This window comes from Nothoprocta perdicaria, unplaced genomic scaffold (genome assembly GCF_003342845.1).
Source record: "Nothoprocta perdicaria isolate Ctin4 unplaced genomic scaffold, notPer1 scaffold_73, whole genome shotgun sequence".
Classification (NCBI taxonomy): domain Eukaryota; kingdom Metazoa; phylum Chordata; class Aves; order Tinamiformes; family Tinamidae; genus Nothoprocta; species Nothoprocta perdicaria.
The window spans coordinates 1044251-1068965 of NW_020456010.1; the positions used below are offsets into that span (position 1 = coordinate 1044251).

Sequence of the window (24715 nt, forward strand, 5' to 3'; positions counted from 1 at the left end):
CCCTTTCTCTATCCCTTTCTCTATCCCTTTCTCTATCCCCCCCCCTTTTTTTTTAAACTTCAAAAGGCTGAACTTCCAGGAGAACACAAATATTCTCTTAAGTAAAGGCAGTAAATTTCCATTCCTTAATTTGTGCTCCCAGTGTGTGGCTGGCAGTTCTAGATTCAAATCCACCTAATCGATGATCAGATCATGTATAACTGCTAAAAATTATAGATGGTGTTCTCTTTGGTCTTATTTCCTACTTTAGCTTTAAATAGTCATGCATCCCTGACATCTGCTTAAATGTATTTTCACTCTATTGCTTTCAGTTTTTAGTATTTTTTTAATACTGTTAAGCAAAGTTTTCTTATTATGCCTATCTTCTCTGCTGCTTTGCAGTGAAGTTAGATGCTCCATGTGAAATGAATCTTTGATTAATTCAGAAACTTATTACTTGGTTTGACAGGTCTGCGTTTCRTAGTATCTCTCTCCCTTGATTTGTGATTTTTTTTTTTTTAATCTCCTTCAAAGAAAAATTTAAGTAAGAATCAGGAAAATGACATAGCACAATAGGCAGAAGCCCCTTAAAGACTGCARTGATTTTGACCTGTGATGCTAAGAGTTGTCCTCTGACACATACATCAAGAGTATCTTGTCAAACAACAGAAAAAAATCTGAAATAGTTCTGTTTTACCTTCAGAGAAAGATAACGCGAAGTCAAGCATGTGGCCTAATTTATTGTGTGCTTTAATAAACTGATTTTCTGTGTTTGGGAGCAATCCTGTTGACTTAGAGTCCCTTAGTTATTTGTTTCGTTTGTGTAGCATATCATTCATGCCTAGCAGATAGGGCACATATTTTTAATAATCTCTGCATGTGTATCTAGAACGCACCTTAAGTCTGAATGTACCTTTAGCTTAGACTAATTTTGTCTGTCTTCTTATCTCTCCAAAAACATTTCAGTCTTCTGAATTCAGAGAAAATTGACAAGAAAAAGAGAATTAATATATGGAACTGTATCCATGAACACTCCTAGAAAGAAAAACAGGAAACAGCTCCTTAAGATTTGCATTGCATTCTAACAAAGACAGACAAGCATTCAAAAATTATTAGCATAATCACTTTTTTTCCCCACAGATTTGACAGGAAAAATAAACTGTGTATGTATCTTCAGAAATGGGATTTGGTGAAAAAGAAGGAAAATGATAAACAGATTGAAGAAAAAAAGTGCAAATTTTGAATCTTGCCATTTGCAGCTATTTACTTAAAGCATGAGACGTGACAGAAAGACATCTAGATCAGACATGACTCACAGAGTACGCAGATCTGGGCCATCTAATAACTGGTCCAGACACTCCTCATTCTCCCAGTTTATATTAGTACTTACGTCTATCCACGAGCTCATAAAAGAGCTATTCTGAAATGGCTTTAGTGTCTGTAGAGCCTGAAGAATGAACAATGCCTCCYACTTTTTGTGATTATGAGTGCATATCAGTATGAAATGTGGGCTTGCAGAATCTTTATATATAAAACAAGCAAGCTGTGATTTGTAATAACAAGCAGAAAGATGGTCTTCATACTGTGTGAGGATCTCAGTTTTATGATACTGATGCTGTGTTACATGAGACATTACTTGTGTGGTGAGAGAAGACTRTGTTTGAAATCACAAGCAAGCAGCCAACTCTCACACGCTGTCCTTCCTTTAGAGAGTGGAATTTCACAGTGAAATGCAGCAGTGTCTGACTGTGAGGTTGCAGCAACRTTTCTAGTCTGTTTTTTTCCTTATAAATAAACTGGAAGAAGCTTGTCATTGCATAGTAATCATTGTAACAACTGTCAATTAATTTTACTGTTGGGCCAAGAAGAAGTGTGTATTTCATCTACTCTAGGCTAATCCTGTTGTGTTAAAAGTTCTAAGACTCAATTCTGGTAAAGCAGAATATTACTATATACTTAACTAATGAATTCCACTTCATCAAGAACAAGAGCTTTTTGCACAGAAGTCAAGAAATACATCTGTCCTCTCTGACTGAAACAGAGGTGTTGAGAATATTGTTACTTCAAGTAAAATTGTTTGCATACTAGAAAAACTAAGTTACTTYAACCAGCACTAATGCTTAAGTGCTTTTCTGCATCTGGGCCAAAATCAATAAATATGACACATTATAGGCAAGAAGACCACATGAGAAGCTGATTAACAGGAGGTCATATTTACTGCAATGAGCTTCACTAGGAGCATCTGAATGAATATTTCGGTTTGCAAAGCCACTGCAGCAAACCAAAATAGCTATACTGWTCATCAGCACTGATTGTCTACAGCATTTACTGCTCTACACTACTTGCCAACTACTCCTGTAGTTAACTCCTGTACCCTGTACTCTTGTACTCTGGTACTGCAACCTCAGGACTACTGATCACCTTAAATGCTTATAGAATGATGGGTTCCAGGTTGGCAGAGAGAAGGAGGAGTTGGTCAGGCAAAGGAACGATGCCTGCCTTGATGTTCTGCATCATGTTCAAAGAACTGCCAGACAAAGATGCTCTAAAAACAAGCTATATTCAAGCTAGCACCATTTTTCTATGGACACTGTCTTTGAGATGATCTTTCACTTACATATTRATACACCTGAAAAAAGTTTAACTTGAAACTTTAAAGAAGCTAAATTGTTCTTGGTGTCTTTGTTCTTCATTCTGCATTTTGTCWGTCTGTTGATTAATCCTATGCTTCCCTCTTTCTAAAATTATGTCTGTATTTCTGCTGCTTTTTTATGTGGTTATTGTCATTTTCAAGTAAGCTTTGTACCTGGTTTTGTTTTTCTTCACAAAATCTCTATATAGAATCTACATGAATGGAACTTACTGTTAGAGGAGAAAAGTTAACAAGTAACACTTGAAAGTTATCTTTCTTCTGTTCACTTGAAAAAAAAATTATGATCATTAAGAGTAGGCATAAGCGTATATACCTGTATTGTCTGTGAGCAAGATGGCTTAATGTCTTGAAAATACTAAATGCAGAGCTTTTGCCAGTCACATGGAGGAAGCACATGCTAGGAATGGACATCTGTGTAGGCTATAGATCCATTAAACAGTTGAGTTGAGGGTGATAATTAAGAAATGTTTGTTTACTTAATCACTCTGGGAAAGCTTTTACTTGAAATATTATAATCATTATCTGACATTTGAAGTGATCTATTGATCTTCCACAAATTATTTTCATTGTCTAGGAAGAACAAGCATGGCTGTGAAATCTGTCGGTGTAAGAAATGCCCAGAGCTGCCTTGTGGTAAAATCTGTCCGATGGGCTTCCAGCAGAACRGTCACGGGTGTCTTATTTGCAAGTGTAGAGGTAAGTGTGAATACAGTACSGTCTTTAATTATAATTTGTTTTCAAAACAGTTAGAAGCTGGAATAATAGAAGAGGAATACTACACAGTATGTGTAAGAATTTAAACATGATAACTGATGAGAAGGTTCTTTCCTCAAAGGAGTGTATTGTTTCACAGACTATTTATTTCRTTTGTAGTATCTGTTCATCTCCACTTCAACAGATAGTTTCAGCTCCGTGTCCATCTTCCATTGAAAAGTCACAAAGTTTGTTATTAAACAATAAAAATTAAATCAGGCCTTTAATGAACAACTACTGAAGATAAGCTGATAGAATTTCTTTTCTCTATAGCAGCATCTTAAATTCTTTGCCATCATCATTTCTTTATAAACTCCATTTTAAATTTGAAAGATGCATTATATCCCATCTAATATTAAAGTGCCGTTTCTTGGGCACTTTCTTCAGACTGTATCCAGGAATACTGGATACCTTGCCTCCTCTTGCCATCAATACATTGCCTCCTCACTGGGCACCACTGAAAAGAGTCTAACTCCATCCTCTTTACAGCATCCCTTCAGATGCTTGCACTAATGGATCACATATCCCATGGGCCTTCTCTTCTCCAGGCTGGACCTGGAGTCCCCCTTCTGTCAGCCTTTCCTCATATGAGACATGCTCCAGTCACTTCTTCATCTTAGAAGAGGTTCTGTGGAAGGACTTATTCTATAAATACATCTCTGTTTTCTGCTTAAGAAGTGTGTAGCTTCCATGCACAATACTGGCTTACAAGTCTTCAAGAATAGACAATATTTAGAGAATATTTCTCAACAGGAGAGCTAGCTGGCAAACCCAGATTGTACTCATCAATCTGTTCATATCTACCTAGAAATGAAAATCTCAACTGAACTTATATATAATTTGGAAAATCAGTTTTGCGGAAGGGAATATGTGAGTTATGTTTGCAATTTTGCTAAAATTTAGCAAATTTTAGGAGCTAAACTACATATTTGATCAATTGAAAGTATTTTAAGGTATAAAAGAATTTGTATTTTTGCAAATAAAGTTTCATGTTCACAGASTGGTGGAGCAGCAATGGTGCTCAGTTCAGCAACACTTTATCCTGTGTGTTTCCGAAAAGTAACAAAAGACTTGCAACTATTCTCTAAATATTTCTGCAAAAGGTTGTATAAAATTTTAATAACATAGCAATAATGCAGAATTAAAACACTCTACACCAAAACTAGCAATTATAATCAGTAGGACTTGACATTGAGGCAGACTATGATCATGATGACTGATTATTCTTAAAATTGTATTATTGAACAATTGAAAGAACTTACATGAATTAAGGTTGCTCTAGATGGAAAAACTACTAACAGTAATGGCTAATTTAAAGAAGCATCCATATGTGGTAAATTTTCATTTGTGCTCAGGCTCTCCCTGATCCTAATTGCCCTTTTTTTTTGCTTTTCTTTGGTTCTTGCRTACTTTGTTTTCGAGCTATCAACAAGAAAGTTAAAATATTTTTTGAATGTACTATGTCTAATGATTTTATTGTTACCTTTTTAGCAGCTATTGTTTTGGCATTATAAAATATGATGAAATAAAATGAAAAAAGATACAGGAAAATGGGATTAAAAGTCCCAGAAGATAGTGTCCCTGCAGTTGCAAGCAAACATGCAGTCATCTAGTTTATAAGGATCCCACATTATATTTTCCACATGGTGTCATGTACTGCAGGCAATTTTATAAAAAGATTCTAAGACTTCTAGTAAGCAATGCTACCAAAAAACTTGGCACCATGATGATGCRTTGATGGAATTTATACACGGTCTCTTAGGTATGCATTAATTGCATCCTAGGCTATTCACAGCTCCAACTTGTTGGCTACAACTTACGCCATATCATTTTTAAATGTGTGTGTGTGTGTATATATATAATTATATGAAGTATATATATTAAAATATATATATTTTTAAGTGCTTTCCTTAGGATCCAAGGATGCATTTTAAAATATAAGCAACTACTTAAAGTGACTTGATCCTCTCTCTAATTAATCATTGTCATTTTAATCACAGGATACCAAGCCTTGAGTATATCAATTAAACATGAACATTAGTGACTCGAAGAAGAATGAATAGAACAATCACCAGTATTTTGGTGGGGGGAGCTATAAATACTTGTTAAAATTTTCTCCCCAAAGAAGGGGAAGGAATCCTTAAGAGGAAGGAATGGGTAAATCCCCTGCCTGTCATTAGCTCCACTTAAATTGCTTCTGCCAGAAACTGCTTATGCTAGGGTTAATGAAATTAGAACCATAGAAATACAAGACTGGGATAATGCTCTGGAAAACAAGCAAATCCATCGTCTGTCCTCACATAAAATCAAATGTGTCTAGATAATCCTTGACAGATGTTTGTGTAAGGTTTCATTTCTTAAGAACCTCCAATCTCAAAAACTCTGCAAATAGTGTGAGTAATGCATTTCTATGGCTATCATTACTAAAGAAAAAAAAAATCCCTAATATTTCTTTCTGCCTTTCAACAAATTAAACCAATTACTCCTTGTTCCATGTTCGGTGGCGATAAAGAACCTCTTATCACCATTCTCTTAAAATTCTTGCAATAGTTAATAGATTGCAGACAAAGTCCCTAAATTTATTCTTTTCTAAGTCAAATAAATGCAGTTCTTTAGATCTCTTATCACATTTTGAAAACGGGATATTGGAGTTTTGCTGTACTACTTCACTGTATCTCAGATTGAACTCCCTTTCTCTGCCCAGGGATTGTGTTGCTGACTAGTATTTTCCTTTTGAGATACTTTAATTTGCAGGTTGTCTTCAACCACATACTAGTGTGGTCTAGTACCACCTATTAGTTGTCCCAAATTTGCATTTGAACATTTAGTTTCTCCTTTCAATGTAATCTTTTTGTTACTTTGAGTTAGAAACTTAAGTGTGAACACAGCTTTCTCATTTTGACAATTTAATTTTGAAAATCTGTCTTCTGAAATCTTTGCTGTTTCTAAGTATAGCTTGCTTAACAATTTTGGAGTATGCTTAATACTTTTTTAGGAAAAAAGTTTGATTGTGTCAGCTGCTTTAAAATATTTTTTAAGAAAGGGTATTTCAATCTAAGACTTTTATGTGTAGATACTGTTTTAATGTAAAATAGTATTTCACTCATGTATTGCAAATAGGAATTAATATATCATCTCGGATGTGGTGTAAAAAGTGTGTAAGTTTACCTGTGTGTAAAGTATAATTTTTAAAGTATTTCTGTTCATGCAATAAAGTGAAGTCTCTAGTTTAAAAGTATTTTCCCTATACCATGGCTTTTATAGGAATTCACAAAATAGTATACTAACACAGTTCCTGTGTATTTGGTTCTTAGATGTTCATCAAACCAACTTAATACCATCAGCTTGTGGTTCTTAGACCACCCTAGGTAGTTCTTCCACAGCTTAAGAATTGAGGTTCTACATGTAATTAAGAAAGGAAACTTGCTAAAAATAAATGTTAAAAGCTCTACTTTCTGTTATACATCCTTTTTTAACAAAAATTTATTGAAATAAGTAGCTTAATACAGATAACTTTATGTAGGTATCAGCTGACCATGATTGTTGTCCACTGAAAAGAAGTCGGTTCACTTGCTAGCTGATCCTCAATCCTGCTCTGTAATGAGTGATGTTAGAGACCTCTCAGTGATTCGCTCGGCCCGTTAACAAACTCCTTCAGCCCTGTTAAATACCCCTTATGATAGAAATGACTTCATCCTCCCTAGACCAACTGTGTGCAAGTAATAGAGCAATCCAAGCTACTAGAGTTTCAGTATAGTAAAACCTGTGAACGAGCGATAAAACCCTCACAAGAGTTAACTTCAAAATACCCTGTATCATAACTAATATTTTCTGATATATTTTCTCAGATATTTCCAGTTGCATAATCCCATCTGAACTTATTTGTAATTTCTTTTCAATTATCATATATATGACCATCTTTAATTCTTGAAAAGATTTTAATATTCTGCTGTCAGATATTAACATTGTAGTTAATGTAATATAATATTTTTAAATACCTCTGCTTCATTTTAAATATACTTTGTATTTTCTACCTTTTCTTTCTCTTACCTTTTTTCATTTTTCTTCATTACATAGTCAATACTGCATTTCTTTAAGATTAAAAGTAATGTGGATGTAACAGAAAGAAGTGGTTATTCTTTCCAAATAGAATCAAACACACCTTACAATTCCTTTTAACTCTGTTTCATGTGCCCCTTGGGTTTATTTTATTTCTAAGTGTAAATGATAGAATCGTTAGTCAYTTAATTTTACATGTGCTTTAAAAATAAATGCAATCTAGGCCTGAAGTATTTATATTTTTCCAAGCAACAGATTCTTATCAGGCCACCGCCTTTTCCTTTGATTTTTATGCAGAGGCAACAGCTTCTCTTATGCCTCCAGTTAAAACAGGCTCTTGCCTGTCAATGGATGGGCGCCGACATGAAAACGAGGAGAGCTGGCACGACGGCTGCAGGGAATGTTACTGTCACAACGGGCGGGAGATGTGCGCCCTCATCACCTGCCCTGTGCCCAATTGTGGCAACCCCACCATACATCCCGGCCAGTGTTGCCCATCGTGTCCAGGTAACGTGTTTTTTTCTGTATTCATTGTAATTGGGTTTTATTCCAGGAACAAGTTTTGATTCTTTGTACATGAAAACACATCTCACATATCATTTGGTAATAAGTATAAATGTACTTGTACAAATGTTCTGTACCCACGTCCAACTTAACAAATGGCTTTTATTAATATCTCAGACATAAAACATAGATGCTTAAATGCRTATGTATATTATGGGAACTAAYGTTATAATATCTCTGAGCTTGAACTTTTTAAGAAATACTGTGTATATTAGCTATAGTAGCAAATATATACTCATAAACAATTYTGTATTATCTATAATAGCAAATATTGTAATATGCTATTAGGTTTTGTCTTTTTTTTGCATGGAGTTTTAACAAAATGATGCATGTTTCACAATATCTCAACGGCATATATTCTAAAACAGATGTCTTAAGTAAYTGAACATTATGGCATTATGGTTCTGTATTCTCAATGAAAGATCCTATGCCATCAGCAGCAGATTTTTTCTTTTTTTTTGCATAAACAATTATGATGACCATATTTGAATGCAACACTTTCATTCCCATCTAGGCAATGAAAATAATCTGTGGAAGAGTTTTTCTCTTTCCAAGAGAAATTTTTTTCTTTCCAAAAGAATTTTTTTTTTTCTTTTCAAGAAAATTTTTCTCTTTCCAAGAATGGCTGGAGGTACAGGATTAATAACCTCTGCCTTCAGACCTGTAACTGCAATGTTTCATGTTCTAAATAGATAAACTTTCTAATACAGTGATATTGTTTATGCCTTTATTGGAAGACATGTTTAAAGTAGTAGAAAAAAGGCTCAGGATGAATAACAAAATAACGGTAAGAAAGCACTGGCAGAATTCAAGCAATTATGTGGGTGTTGGGTTTTTTTTAACTGAATGTCAAGTACAGGAAGTCCTAGGGACAAAATAAGCCGCTAAATTTCCTTCTGAAACTGACAGTGTCATCCTCCCCAGAACCTTAGATAACAAATCTGCTTAGACAAATGGTGATTTCTGGTCCAATTCACTCCTCATGGTAACTTGAGAAACAGAGTGACCAGAAGGATGTAGGATTTCCAAAGAAGTGCTTTCTAGCCTGCCACAGACTGAACCACTGCTGTGCTCCCAGTTTTGGAGACTGGGAATGCCATGTCCCTATCCGTGATCCCTGCAATTCCGGTGCCAGCCACGGTGCTGCTTTTGGCAGTGCCTTTCATGGAAGACTGCAGCTACTGAGGCTGAGCTTCAGCAAACATAAAGCTCATGTTCGACTCATTGAAGGAAGATAGGAAGAGACCAGCAGTGTAAGAGACCATGCTATACTTCTCATCATTTTGATACTCAGAAAAATCTAGCATTTCAATTAGCCAGAGCATACCTACCATTAGAGAGATCTGAAATCACAGCTGACCTCAAACTTTTCTGTGCCTCTGCTGTGCTTCTAATGCTTCTGGAATATAGTCACCTTCATCTCCATTACCTGCACAAACACCACCAGTGCTCTGAAAGAAGGTTTTAACACGTGTTCACCTCCCTATTCATGTTRCATTAGAAGATGTTCACTTCTCGTGGATGAAAATTCCTGTTTGATTCTGAGCACCAGTAATGTTGGTCAGTTGTCAAAAAGAATAGTTGCTTACCCAGAAGTTTCCATTTCTTTAAGGTGCAGTATCTATATAATTTTCTCTGCCTGGCTTCCTTCCCAGCTTTCGGAGTACAGGTCTTTTAGATTCTGTGTTGGCAAAGGCATATATGGTGGAGCTCTTACAATGCTAGGGCAGATGCACAGTGTTTTAAAAGCAGCTGTGCATAGGAGAGTGTGTGAAGTAATATGGCCGAATTAGCCCTTATGGATTTCTGTTTCCCCCACTGAGGTCTTTTGATTGTTACTGATATTTTCCAACTTTATTTGGCAGTGTGTTGATTCCCCACTTATCACATTAAATGAACATCATGGTTTTCAGTAAATAGGAATGTAATCTGGAAGGGGAGATTGTGAGCACCCCCAGATGAATGTGTCTGATATAAGAATATTGAAATAATCAGCAGCGCCTGATTTCAATTGCATTGTTAACCTGTTGACCAGGGAAAAGGCATCTCACAGAGGTATCTTTTCTCTGACTGAAGAAAGTGTTTGCATTCATTCTCATGGCTTCAAAGGTAATATTCCAGTCATAAACATTCACACTCATTTTGTGGGTTTTGTTTTGTTCATAATGAAAGGGGAGATTCTTAACATTCTGTGGCAAATTTTGCAACAGTGGCATTGCAGAAAGCACYATGCCTGATGGCTGCATAAAAATGCCTTTTACTTGTTTATGCTTTCACACAAGCAAAGGGCACAAACTTCATTCTCCAGAAAAATACAGCAGTACTAAGAATGCAAATAGAAGTAAAAATGCTCATAACTGTTGGCTACATGAGTAACTAGAGGAACTTACCCATTTAAACTTTCTGCCTTAAACAAGATATGTGGTTTACGATGATGTTCGTGTTAGGCTTCTCTATAGATGAATAGCAGAGCTGGATCTCCAGAAGATGGTTTAGAGCTGCTGAGTCTTTATCTAGAAGGCGCTTTATTTTCCCTTGTCTTCATAAAGAGGAAGCTGAGYTCTTAACGTAGGCACTTAACTTAGTTGCCTGATATTAGATGGGTTGAATCCAGTCTGATAGCTTCAATCCATTCACTTACAAGCCTGGAACTTGGTGTTGCAGCATGTAGCTTTCAAAATCTTGGCTTGTGTAGTCACCTAAAGCCTGATAACTTGATTCCTGTGCAAAGTCCATGAGAAAAAAGTTAGTTAACCCCTTGTCCAAAACAACCAGCATGCTAAACTGGCAGCCAGTTGGAGTTAGAAGACTCCAGAGGTGCATATTGGTTTTCATTCCCATTTCTCCTCTGTGGCGGTAGCTACCACCCCACAGAAGGCATTTCTTTTTTCTCTTAAAACACACCAATAGGCAAAAAGAGAGTGCCTCCATTTCCATAATATCTGAATGGTTGGAGAGCGCTCATGCTTAATATGGGAAGCAGTTTCAATTCCTTTCTTAATTTAGGTGAAGCCAAATCTTATTTTCTTACCTACCTACTTGAAAACTGTGTGAGCCTTTAGCCATGGTTCTAGAGCTACTGTGTTTAATTGTGTGAAAAGGAATTAAGGTTCACTGGGTGAGACATAGCCACAGGGATTAGTAATCTACATGCTCTTAAGATCTCCTTGGGGTTCAGTTTTTACTTCAAAGACTACGTATGGTTTTATATGAAGCAGTCATTAGATGAAATACATCCACGTATTTTAAGTACCTTGTTTCTGTTTTTCTTTATCTGGCATCAAGTGCTTCTGACACAACTCACTTGAGATGCTTATGGCAGACCTTTTTTTTCCTGAAATGCCAAGAATGCTTAAAGTTCTCAGATTTATGTATTTTACATATACATATATAATATAAATATATAAATATATACACACTTGTATATATTTATTTATATTGATTCTCAGACTGGTTCATGTTTGAATTTTTTTTCCTCCATTTTTCGCTTTTAATGAAACTCTTTCATCTTTATAGCTGTTTTGGGTTTTTTTTTTTTTTTAATCCTAAAATTACCAATAATACCAATGAGTAATTAATGATGGTTAGGGATATCTGTTACACAGCATAGTCTCCATTTATTTTTATTTGCTTGTCTTCACAGATGAAATAATTGTGCAGAAGCCAGAACTCACTAGTCCCTCTATTTGTCATGCTCCTGGTGGGGAATACTTTGTTGAAGGCGAGACGTGGAATATTGATTCTTGCACACAATGTACCTGCCACAGCGGACGTGTCCTGTGTGAGACTGAAGTCTGTCCCCCGCTCCTTTGTCAAAACCCGACCCGCACACAGGATTCCTGCTGCCCGCAGTGCCCAGGTAAGTACTACCAACCAACTTGCATCTTAGCCCTCAGGTACAAGATTTATATGTAAGGGAAGTTGTGGTTCTGAAGTTTGAACTCTCTTCTTTGGAGGCAATCTCATAATGTAAGAGTTGCATGAGAGTCAGCATCCGTAGTTAGAAAGTTTATGAAATATGCACTGGCTTAGTTTTGGGAAAACACAGGATTAAAGAAATGTTGGAGTAATCAGAGTGCTAGGCAGCTATAGACTTGTCTCTTTTCTGTATGTTTTCTTTTCAATTGACCTTTTCTATTACTATCTYGTCTGTTTGGGATTTCATAACAAAAATGCTTCTGCTTGTTTTTACCTCCTTCTGGCATGATTTGAGAGTGACTTGAAAGTAACTGCCTGATATCAAAGCATTCCACCCTCCAGGTGTGCCAGCTTCCTCACAAACTACCCCACAATGTCAGGAAAACAATATTTGCTTTCCCTAGGAGAGAGATGCTATTATAAATAAGCATGAATTTGTATTTTATGTAGCAAATGTAGGAGTTCATTGCTGTGGAAAATTAGTGCAAATTCAAGAATTCTATGTAAGCTCACAGAAAAGATATTTTTGCCTTTATTAAAAACAAAATTTAAATATTTCACATCAAAAGGCTAACTTTTGCTATTTCTACCACAGTTTTTTTCTTCATTGACAAAATATTTTTAGTGAAAAAGTTAATAAATTTTCCTAGCTTCTACTTTTTTTTTTTTTAATTGTTGTTAGCAACAATAAACATTTGTACAGCTTATCCTCAGAATAAGTTATGGAGTAGTGATATTTCTTCACTGGCTATGCAAGGAGCTTGCTGTCTCTCGACTTGCACAGTAAAACTGGAAACCTGATCTCAGTCCATTTATGAATCCTTCCTTTCTTTCTTACATGTTCCCTGTGCACATACAATAGTAATTCTTGGTCCATAATGCCTGGTAGGATGTGACTTATTCAGAAAGGTGTGACACCCAACATGAGGGTATGAAAATTAAAGCAGGTCCACTGGAATTGAGATGGAACCCTGTCAAGCTCCATGTGTTTCTCTACATCATATGACTAATACATAGTTAGTTGTCCACTGATGAAGACAAGAGCTTTGGACTTAGCAACACTCCCAGTTCAAGGACTTGAACTGGTAAGGCAGAAGCTGGGATTCAGATTTAAATTTAAATGTGAAAATGGTCCAGTGTGTTAGGATTCCACTGCAGTCCTAGGCTCATAAAAACACATATGTTAAGTGAGCTCTTTATAGAGAAAATGTCAGAGAAGCAGGTTATTCTTGGTTAAATAACTTGCTCTGTTTACATTTACAGATGAGCCTGTCCAACCTTCTTCTTCAAGCAATGAGAGCATGCCCAGTTACTGCAAAAATGATGAAGGAGATATTTTTCTGACAGCTGAGTCCTGGAAGCCCAATGTGTGCACCAGCTGCATTTGCATGGATGGTGTGATTAGATGCTACTCTGAGTCTTGCCCACCAGTATCCTGCGAGAGACCTGTTTTGAGAAAGGGACAATGTTGTCCTTATTGTATTGGTAAGCAAATAGAAATAGTTTATAGCTTGCTGCTCCTTTTTGGKAAATAAGAAGTTGTATTTCCTATTTTGAATATGTATCCCTGACTGAAGGGGCCTGCAGTTTGTATCTTTAGTTGGACCAAAGAGCAGAGTCTGCATAGGGAGCTCTAAGGATCATATTTTGCCATTTTAAGGTAGAAATGCAAGAAGACGTAAATGTAATTAGCATATCCACCTGAGAGGACCTAAAAACTCCTCCTAAAAACTTGCAGTTGGTAATTTAGCTTAGTAAATGAAAACATTTCTTTAAAAATATTTTAGTTTTTAAAAACGCCAGATAGCACATATTTTATGTGATTATTATGACTATGTATATTAGTCAAATATTGATAAGAACTGCAGAAGATATACGATGAAGTATTATGAAATATATCTATATATCTATATATCTATATCTATTCCATTTAATGGAATAGAGAAGTGTTAATAAAGCAACTGCAATCAGTGCAAAGTTGTGGAATGGAAGTGACTGATGCAAAAGATGTAATGGACTTAATAAAAATCAAGTCATTATATCTATATATCTATATCTATTCCATTTAATGGAATAGAGAAGTGTTAATAAAGCAACTGCAATCAGTGCAAAGTTGTGGAATGGAAGTGACTGATGCAAAAGATGTAATGGACTTAATAAAAATCAAGTCATTGTAATATTTGTAAGAAAGCCTTAAGGACTAATTTCCATAACCTTCATTTCCAAAAGCAGTAGGGATATATTCAKTGAACAATAATGTAATAAAAAAGAATAGCATAAAATTGATGGGCTTTGAGAATTGTTAACTGAACACCTGATTCAGCTTGTCCATGTATAAACAGTGATTCATCCTTGGAGCCATCTGCCAGAGCATTGTGAGGTGCTTTCAAATGTGTAACCTTGATGAGCTATTGACATCTTTAATTTGCTGTTTCTTACTGTTCTTTTAGTTTCTTGAGAACTATGAAACACCTCTTGATAAAGTCTTCCTTGACATTTTTATGTAATAATTGATAAAGTGTTCAGTAGGTAAAATCTTTAGAAAGGTCTTTATTTATTGCAGTTTCCTAAATGATGCTGGTTTTTAGCACTATCTTACTCTGTTTCCTTCTGGATACAGATCATAATAAGTTATAATAAGAACAATATAGATTTAAGTTTAAAATATTGCAAGCCTTGAATGCTTTCTTTGTTTTTCCAAGTCTTCAAATTTATCCTTTGGGAAGATGACCTCCTACTTCAGAGAAGATAAAGGGATACCTGCTTGATTAAATATAAGACTAGTCTTAAGTGGAAAACAGAGCAAAGACTCGATCACAGAACCAGATGTATTTTGATTCACTGATGAAGTGAGAGGAGGCTTAACAAAAGACACGTCCGGCTATGTACTGTCTCCTGTATGTAGGTTTCTCAATGCACCTCTGCATTGCTCCCACRGAGCTAGTTGGTGTTGTGGCCTCCATCCTTTTCCTGAATTTGTGCTCCCATGCAATAGGCACCTTGCAGTCAAAGGGTACAGYGCTGATGTTCTGATTTTATCCTTGTTCATCCTTCTAAAAAGCACTTACTGAGTGTTGAATTGTTATGTCGTGTTTACAAACTGGTCCTTTCTTCAAGTATTCTGGAATGATTTCACCTTTTGAACCTTGATAGTTTAGAGTTGAAGGCAATGTTTCTTCCTTAAATAGGATTGCCTAGGAAAATGAGGGGAGGAATTGTGTTTTTCAGTCATGCCTTAAAAAAAAATAAAAAAAAAAAATAAAAAAAATTAATTTCTGCTGTGTTTTGATATCGTAATTTCATGTTCAAATCATCTGTCTTTCCCTTGCATAAGGCAAAACAGGAGAAAAAACTCAGGCTAGTTATACACTTATTAAAGAAGCAACCAGGCATTTCTATAAAAGATGTTTCTGAAGATGTGGAGAGTCTTGTAGCTGCCTCTGGGATTTCTCCGTTAGCTGTCCTATAACTTCCGTGTTTTGGAAAAAAGATAGTATTTGTATGGAAGTGGCCATTGCAACTGCTCACGCTGTTTTCCTTCCCCAGAAGACACAGTGCCAAAGAAAGTAGTCTGCCACTTCAACGGGAAGACCTAYGCGGACGAGGAGCGCTGGGACATCGACAGCTGCACACACTGCTACTGCCTGCAGGGCCAGACCCTCTGCTCCACTGTGAGCTGCCCACCCCTGCCCTGTGCTGAGCCCATCAACGTGGAGGGAAGCTGCTGCCCCATGTGTCCAGGTAACAYGGGGTGACCCACAGTATTGCGGTGCTGTCTTCCAAAACTGGTGGGGTTTTGTTTTGCTTAGTCTTTTAAACTTCATTCCACATTGAACAGTGTCGAAGAGACAATAGGGATTTTAGTGTAAGGATTCAGGCAAATGGCTATCCTTAAGAGATAGGAAAGTCATACACAAATGTATAACTATGGACCCCAAAAAATTTGCCCTTTTGCCCCTGCTCTCTTGTCCCTGCTCTATGGAAAAGTATTCGTAAAGTAGGCAAATTAGTGTTTTACACCTCTACTGATCCACTGATTAACATTTCTGCCTCTGGTAGTATCTGATTACTTTTCAGATACTGCATTGTCATAGTTATCATTTTAACTTGGCTGAAATGCAGTATGCAATTACTAGATATAAAGGGCTCAAGAACTGAAACTCCTTTTCAATTCTAGTCTTGACATATTTCTGCAGGTGTTTGCTCTTATTTCAGTCAGCTGGTAATAACTTCCAACAGAAGAATTAGGGAGCTTCAGCAGTACTTTCTCTTGAATGTTTCCTACTTTGGGAATTACACAAAAAGGAAGTCAAAAAAGCCATTAGTGTCGATTAACAATCAGCTGTGAAATGTAGCTCTTCCCATGGCCTTTTTTTTGTTAAAGTGTCACAGATGAGCTAGACTACAGTGAAGCATATATTCTGAAATGGTGTCTTCAAAGCCATCTGTGTTCACAAGGCGTTCATTCTGTTCACGTTAGAATAATAATAGCAGCAGCTATGTATGCTACATATGGTATAAGCCAGTGGAAAATCTATAACGCACACTTAAATCTTAGCAATCCTCTCAATATGTAATGATACTGTGTAAAATTTAAAACAAAATCCCGTGTCACTAATGGTGTGAAATCTAAAGCAAGTGAAGGCATTCATGAGACAACTGCTGATGTCCAAACATATTTTCTTAATTAAGAGCAACACTAGRAAGTAAGAAGTCTGGAGATCATGAAACACTTTTATCTTATATCTCTTATCTTTATTTTGCAGAGATGTACGTACCAGAACCAACTAACATCCCCATTGAGAAGACAAATCATCGAGGAGACATTGAATTGGAAGTACCAAACTGGCCAACACCAAGCGAAAATGACATCATCCACATTCACAGAGGTAAGATCTGATGTGATCTGGGCTAACTTAAATCTTAAATCTGTGTTTTTTCCCAATATTTTAATGCATCTACTCAAACAGTTCTACGTACTGCGTTGAAAAAAAGGTAGGCATGCTAGAATATTCTACAGGGCAGTARCTGTTATATGCATTTGGCTTTGAGTAAAGATGAGTCAGACCATTAAAATACATTTCTGCAATTTGGTCTATCACTACATCCTCAGCCTGGAAGAGACATCTGTGTTGGTAYGATAGTGTTCTATAAATTTATGAATGTCATGAAGTGATGAATGAGGACTGATTCTGCAGTTTCTGTAAAAGCTGGGAAGCTGCTATCAAGCCACTGGAGTAGGTGAACCTTGGCTTAATATATTTGACGTTCTTACATTGGAAAAACAAAACCAGGAAAATGTATAGCACAACTTCACATACACCACAGAAGAACAATTACTTAATGGAAAAGCACATCAGGTACAATGTGACATAGGCTAATAAAGTTTTTAACTAGGTAAATCCATCTTTTGTTTAGAACTGGGCTGAAATCATTATTTCAGGTTAGGAGAAAAAGAAATGGTGACACAGTCTTCATTAACCTTCTTTAATTAAATAACTTTTCTCATTTTTCAATCCAAGACTYCTCTTTTAGGGCCTTTTCCTGGATAACTATAACAGTATACTAGGTACTAGCTTTCAGTTGTTCTAAGTATAAATAAGGTGACGCTTCAGGAGGTAAAATACAAATTTGCTTGGGTGATAAGGTCTCTGACTGGCACTTCTATAATTGTATTTTTCCGCGTGGTCCAGGCACCTCCATCCTCTAAGCAATGGTAACGTGTCTTGCAGACATGAGTCACCTGCAAGGGGAGTTCCGAGGCGGCAGCGGGCCGCATCCCAGTGACGACGCATCCGTCAGCTCTGTCGCCTTGGTGACGATTCCCATCATGATCGCGCTCTTACTCATCATAGTCCTCCTGCTCGTCAATCAGAAGAAGCAGTGGATTCCCGTGTCCTGCTACAAGGCTCCCACAAAGGTGCGGTGTTAATGCCTAGTCCCAGGTTTTCACTGCTCCGGGAAAGCAAGACCAGCTAGAGCAGTGTGCAGGGTGCGTCTGAATTCACAGCACAGGAACACTCCTAAATTGTTTTCTCCATGTGTCTTCAGCCATTTTACATTGATCAGATGGTGCCAATTTATTTAATCTCCTAAATGACTTTTTTAGTAGTCAAAAGAAAAACTGTAATTTACTATTCTATATGGTAAAAATCACTATACAGAAATCAAACTCCTTCAAAAAAAAAAAAAAAAACTCCCTGAAACCAAACCCTCCCCTGTAACTGCAGTTATGTAGTTAGGAAATCGCTTTCACGTTTGACAAATGCTATATGACCTCTTTTCAAAGTCATATGACCTGACAGATGTTTATGTGCTCTGCCACTGTGGGCTCTGTGTTACGTCTTAAATAGCTCCATCTACCATAAAATTTTGTGTTTAGCCTATGAGAGAATTGCATGTGCTGACAAAATACCTTGCTAACATAGAGAAATACAATATATGCCACATTTCTCTTATTTTCTTAACTTTTTATCATTTTACCCCATACACATCAGGTATGCAGTGGATTTGTCAGGAAAAAAGAAGTACCTGCTCCACTGTTGTGCAGCTTTAGTACATATGATCTAACAGTATAAAAAGCTAGAACTACTGACATATTTTTTTCTCACTCTTTAAAAACAGACAGGGATTAGAAAATAAAAATCACCATCTACTCAGTACAGAAAGACTACAGAAAAGTTGTTTGAAATGATAGTTGGCTATTAATGGCTGGCCCTGATGCCACATAGAAAGCAAGCTCTTTGCACTTCCTACTTTTTGCTACTTTCTGTGCCAACTTCCATTAAGCTCAGTGAGCCCCAGGACTTCTGTGTAAATCCGGTTCACAGTCTCTTTGAAGAACACAGGGTAAACTGGGAAGAATTTTTAAAAATATAATATACATATAAACCATTTTATTTTAACTTTGGAGAAAAAAAGCTTGAAGGATTACTGAATGTGTGGTGCTAGGTTAATAGAGTACAASTTAACCATTCCTTCTGGCCTGGTTTCCATAGAGGAGAAAAAAGAAGGTGCCAAAGAGGGTGCTGGTCTGGTTCTGGGCCTGGCATAAACTTGACTAAGCTTAGTAAAAGTCCAGACTGCTTTTTCACCAATTATTTCCTTTGTGTATGCCAACTTGTACCACAGACATGTTTTAATTATGGTTGTAATACAGAAATCTTCAAACTGCTTTAATGCTGCTTCTTGTCTAACAGCCTTCCTGCCTGAACAATCAACTGGTGTATGTGGACTGCAAGAAAGGAACCATGGTCCAGGTGGACAGTTCTCAGAGGATGCTAAGAATCGCAGACCCAGATTCAAGATACAGTGGATTTTACAGCATGCAGAAACAGAACAACCTACAGGCAGATAATTTCTATCAAACAGTTTGAAGAATTGYACCCTTGCCACGGATTTAAGAAAGAGCGAGAGAGAGAAAGAGAGAGACTTAAGTCTGCTATTAAAATAAAACTAGAATTGTGCACTTGCTTAGTGGATTGTATTGGATTTGTGACTACATGTACAGCTCTCAGACCTTACTGGGATGAGCTCTGACTCCTGCAATGTGCCAGAAAAAGCATTCCTACTTTTCCTTGAGATAACTGACCAAGTGTTTTCTTAGAACCAAAGTTTTAAAACTTATTAAGATGTATTTGCTTGTAACATAGCTATAGAGGTTTTTGGGGAGGGGGAATTGGAAGCTGGGGGTAGGCCATGAGATAAAAGGCAGCTTCAGAGAAGAAAAGCTGGTCATGCCTGGCTGCAGAAGAAAATGAGTAAAGAGTATTACTGAGCAGCAGGATGGTGGCTTTTCTTGCTGCTCTGAAACTGCATCTGTTGAAACAAAGTCTAACCCTAGATGAAAAGAAAAAAAAAAAAAAAAGTCTGTTTCTTTTTTTTTTTTTAATTTGTTTTGTTTTGTTTTCCAGCTGTTGCTACAATAATATACTCCTAGAACAGAACTTGTCACATCACAGGTGTGGTGTAGCTGCAAATATTTTTCTATATGATGAGAAGCTGCAGTAGTTAATGAAATAGCAAGGAAAAGGTTATAGCAGAAAATAAAGGGTGGGTTTATTAAGGATGTATAAAATTATACCTTGTGCTGCTTTTTGTTTTTATTTTTGTTTTCTTCAAAGCTGATTGGCTAGATTAGCCTGACTTTGGCAGAGTTAGCAAATGACTGAGGCCTAAGTAATTCCTGATATGAGCACTGGATCTTTCTGACAGCAGTATTGAAGGAAGGAAGGAAGGAAAAGTCAAGACCACCATGCAGTTCCAGGGGCTTTTGTTTGTTTGTTTTGTCTGTTGTGGTTTTGTTTTGTTATTTTGTATCAATCTCTGGTTGTTCATACAGGAGAAGGAAAAATATTTTTGTTGGACAAAGCTCTTGCTTAAAAGAGAGTAAAAAAAGAGACTGTTTTAAGGTTGTTGTTTTTTTTCCTGTTGTTGTTCTTATTTACTGGTATGCAGATTTAGAAACTACTTCCATGCTAGGAAGCTGCTTAATTTTAATTGTATATTACTCAAGCACCTTTTTTGAAGCTCAGAAAAAAAARAGGAGATCATGCTTCTTTAAACTTTAGCATTATAGGAATATTTATGTAAATATAATTATGCTAAAAAACAACAAAAAGTATTTGTATGTTTGTGTATATATTATATGTATATACACAGGCACGTAGGTATGTATGTAGGTATGCACATGTATACCTAGGTGCATGTGCATATACACTATACATATATACTGTATATATAACGTGCTATATATACAGTATATATTTTTCTATTTTTTTTTTCTTGTTGAATGTATTTTTATCTGAGAGAGATTTTACCCAGAGCAGAAACAGCTAAACAGGCATTCCATATCAGTGCTTGGTCGCTTGTGAGTTTAGGCAGGACGAGGARAGAGCATCTCATTCTACCTACAGTGGGACGCGGTTGGAAAGCGCCTGGGTGCGCGGGCGGGCGTGCGCGCGCTCCCGGGCCGGCCCGTGCACGAGTCCGGCAGTAAGCGTCGCTCTTGCTACATTTCAGGGTGTTTCTTATTTTTTCTTTTCCTGCTTGGCCTTAAGAAGGCTTTTTAATGAATGCATTGGCTAGAGACACTGATGACAATATACATGCAGCACTAATCAGCTCCTTAGAATGACACCGTCAGCTCCTGGATTTTATTTTTCTCTGGTTTTTTTTTGTTTTGTTTTCTTTTGTTTATTTTGTTTTTGTGGTTTTTTTTCTTTTTTTTGTTTGTTTTTTGTTTTTTCAAACAATTGTTTGAAACAACTACTGGAATATTGTCCACATTAAGCTGGAAGTTTGTTGTAGCTTGCCTCATTTATAACTCTGACTGTATTATACAATGTTAACTTTCCAAACAGGTCTTGGCACTTTTATACTAATTACCCATTTGTGCATTGCCTTTTTTCTTTTACAAATGCTTGTCATAAAAGACACAGATACCCAGTATGCTTAATGTGAAAAGAAAATGTATTTTTTGTAAAGGAACTCTCAAGTATTGTTGTAAATACTTGGTCAGAGGTTGCTGAACTTTAAAACTGAAAAAAAAACTAATTTATTATTATAATGACCTAATTTATTAATCTGAAGATTAACAATTTTTTTTGTTTTAGAATATCAAAAAGGTGTTCTAGCTGTTTGCATCAAAGAAAAAAAAAGTGTATCATTAAGGGTCAACATTTTTTCTGCTTATATAACTCCAGTTTCCAAACACAAATAAGAAAAAATGTAGTCTCCCCAGTGTTTTGTACTCAATCTGATATCGAAACAGAGATGTTTCTGTCCAGTTACTGCAAAGATTTTGTCAAGACAAAACATCCATTCCTTGCATAAGAGTAAGCAGTCTTTATCCAGAATTGTAAATGCTTGCTTTTGTTTTACAATCAAGGCCATATTCTGAAAATATTAGCAGGATATAGGACATGGTGTAAAATGTTTTTTATTATTATTATTATTTTATTATTATTATTTTAAAGATATGATTTATCCTATGTGCTGTATCCATTACACTCTTTTACTTTGGTTCCTGTTGTGCTCTTGTAAGAGAAATGCAAATATAATTTTCTGAAAAATAGATGCATATGTGGCACTCGGAGTGCACTGCGGTTCAGCAGATTGCTTGTTTACTTTTTTAACTGTAAGGCGGTTTCTTGTAATTTGGCTCTTGGCAGCACAATAAAAAAATTTTAAACCTATCAGTGCATGTTTTCTAAATGTTCGTTCCTGTTATTTCCCTAAAGCGGCCCTTGAGGTATTAGTTTTTATCTTGATTTTAATTTTCCCTTCAGGGAGGAACTGATGTGTCATCAAGCTGACCTGAGTCCAGAACGATTCAGGAAACATATAGGAAAATAGTATTTTAATAACTCTTGCTTCAGTTAAGGAAGTTCTGAATTTTACACGGAGGAATTTTCACCTTAGAGCAGTTTGTGGAATTGCGGATAGTTCCAAAACAAAGTACCTCTCAAAGTTGGACTCTGCCATCTGGCCTAACCACAACTATCATGCAGCTCACAGACAGTCTTGTGGGGTTGGGGTACGAGCTTAAAGGCTCTTCTGTAGGTGCTGGAGATGTCTGTACATCCAGAGGCCCTGCGTAAACTCTCCTTCTCTGGCTGTTTCTCTTTTCACTCATTTGTTTTTGATGCAGGGAGTGAGGAGAGCTGCAGCAGCATGAGGGCCAGAAATCACAGCTAAATATTGTCATGCCAAAAGAAACGAGGCTGGGGTTTGCCACAATCAAAATAGACAAAAGAAATATATATATATATACACACATATACACACACACATATATATATGTGTGCGTATATATATATATATATGTGTTAAAAAATTAGACCAAATAAAAGGTCTAGGGTGGTACATGATCAGCTATCCACAAAGGTGGAAAGGTGGTGCAGTCTCCAGCTGTGGCTGGTGGATATGTAGGAAAGTTTGTAAGAAGAGGATGTGATGGTTTCTTCTAAGCAACTTGCACTTCAAGGACTTCCCAAGCCATAGAGAATGTCCATATTAGCCAAAAATGTTCTTTCTTCTTTTTGTAAAATAATAGAGTTGATGTGAGGTTCTATAGTAACTTGAGGCACGGCACTTCTTGGTTCACCTAAGTGATGTGTGTGGGGGGGGAAAAAAGCCTCCTTTCTCCTTTTCTTGTTTTGAGCCTGCTCCCTTAAAGTTTTCATTTGATATTCTCTTTCTGAATTCTGAGAAACAGTGGATCGTCTTCTGAATGCCAGCCATTAACTTACCTCATTTTTTTTTCTCTTTTCTGTGCTGAAAATTCCCAAGCAGTTTGTATGACAGTACAAATATGGATATATCTGGATACCTTTTGGTCATCCTTGCCATTGTGTCAAAGGACACAGAGATTGAAAATGTCCATGTTGTTTAAAGATGGAGCACCCTGGAGCTAGCATTATACATATAAATATATACACATGCGCACACACACACAGGCTTGTCTGCTACTGGCCACTGAATTGGTGCCCTCATAGAGGGAGTTGCAATAAGGCAAAACACCCAAGGAGTAGTGGTTGTCATGAAACCCATCACTGACTTTGCCTAGGGCAGGCCAGGGGGATTTTTTGTTTTGCCCCATCATGTGCATCCTTCTATATATGCTGTATTTCACCCAGTATTTCATACAACRATTCAGTATCATAATATAATGAAATTCTCACAGCCAGCCCTTACTTCTACCACTCAGGTAAACTTAACTACTGTTCCTTTGATATTCCTCATTTGATATTCCCCCCATATATGATATTCTCCCATCCACTTTTTATGCTTTAAGAGCTTGTCCTCAAGCTACTTGCAGGATTCTAGTGCTAACCTATAAACGGGGGCTCTAGCGTTCACATCCCTCCAAAGTGAACAGAAACCTAAATGTGGGGGACTGACATTCTATTAAATAGGCCTTTTATATCTTCATCTCATGTTAGTCCTATGGAGTCCAGCAAACTTTCTACACAAGGTTTATCCAGAATGGGATTTACTATGGTATTTTGACTTCTGCAAGCTGTTTTTTAAATTCTTGATTTCCCTTACTGGAACCTGCTAGAGACTATCCACTGATGTTCTCCTTAGGGTGCAGCTCTGCAGTTTGAAAGGCGCCTAACATGTCCAGTAATTTCCTTTCTCTTACTAGTAAACTATTCCATCTCTTTTGCTCTGAGAGGTGGTATGTCTTCCAGAACAGCGTCTTTAAATATTCTTCACAGTGCCTGCCTCAGGTCATGTGTGAGGAGGAAAAAAAATACATATACAACAGTGGGCACTACTCATTTTAAATGCTCAGGAAGGAGATCTGAGAATTATTATAACCAGCACTGTGAAGATATGTCCTCAATAGGGACTGAAGACTTAAGTAAGATATTAGGAAGAAGGRACAAAACAGAAAACAACATAGTGCTGATACATTAAATCCCTACTGGAATACAGGCGGTATTCCTGCCTCCCTCGCCCTGCCTGCAGTGTCAGGAGGGCGGATACCCGGAATGCCTGCGCAGAGCAGGGCTGGTCRGCTTGTGGAGCAGCAGCTGAGCGGTGATGGGACCAGATCCCTCCCGCGGCACCGAGCAGCAGAACTAAGGCATTGGTTTTCCACTTGCTCTCTCTGTGGCAATGGAGAGGAGGTAGTGAGAAAGGAAAGTATGAAAGTACAAGAAGCTAAACATCTTGTGTKTGTTACGGGCTTTCTTTGAGAAATTTCTTGGCACACAGTTGTTGAGCAGGCCAAAACTTTATAGCACAGTGGAACAAAAACGTCCTAGATTTTTTTTTTTT

General features: G+C 36.9%; 1 protein-coding gene across 1 annotated transcript in view; it reads left to right on the top strand.

The window, feature by feature from the left end:
* The window catches only part of CRIM1 (cysteine rich transmembrane BMP regulator 1), a 157025-nt gene extending 137450 nt beyond the window's left edge, over positions 1–19575 (top strand). The window contains exons 9-16 of the mRNA XM_026051163.1: positions 3207–3328; positions 7742–7951; positions 11652–11867; positions 13190–13411; positions 15473–15667; positions 16693–16815; positions 17659–17846; positions 19126–19575. Coding sequence (XP_025906948.1) covers positions 3207–3328; positions 7742–7951; positions 11652–11867; positions 13190–13411; positions 15473–15667; positions 16693–16815; positions 17659–17846; positions 19126–19302 — 1453 coding nt within the window. The 3' untranslated portion in view covers positions 19303–19575. The remainder of the gene's footprint in view (positions 1–3206; positions 3329–7741; positions 7952–11651; positions 11868–13189; positions 13412–15472; positions 15668–16692; positions 16816–17658; positions 17847–19125) is intronic.
* The last annotated feature ends 5140 nt before the right edge of the window (positions 19576–24715 follow it).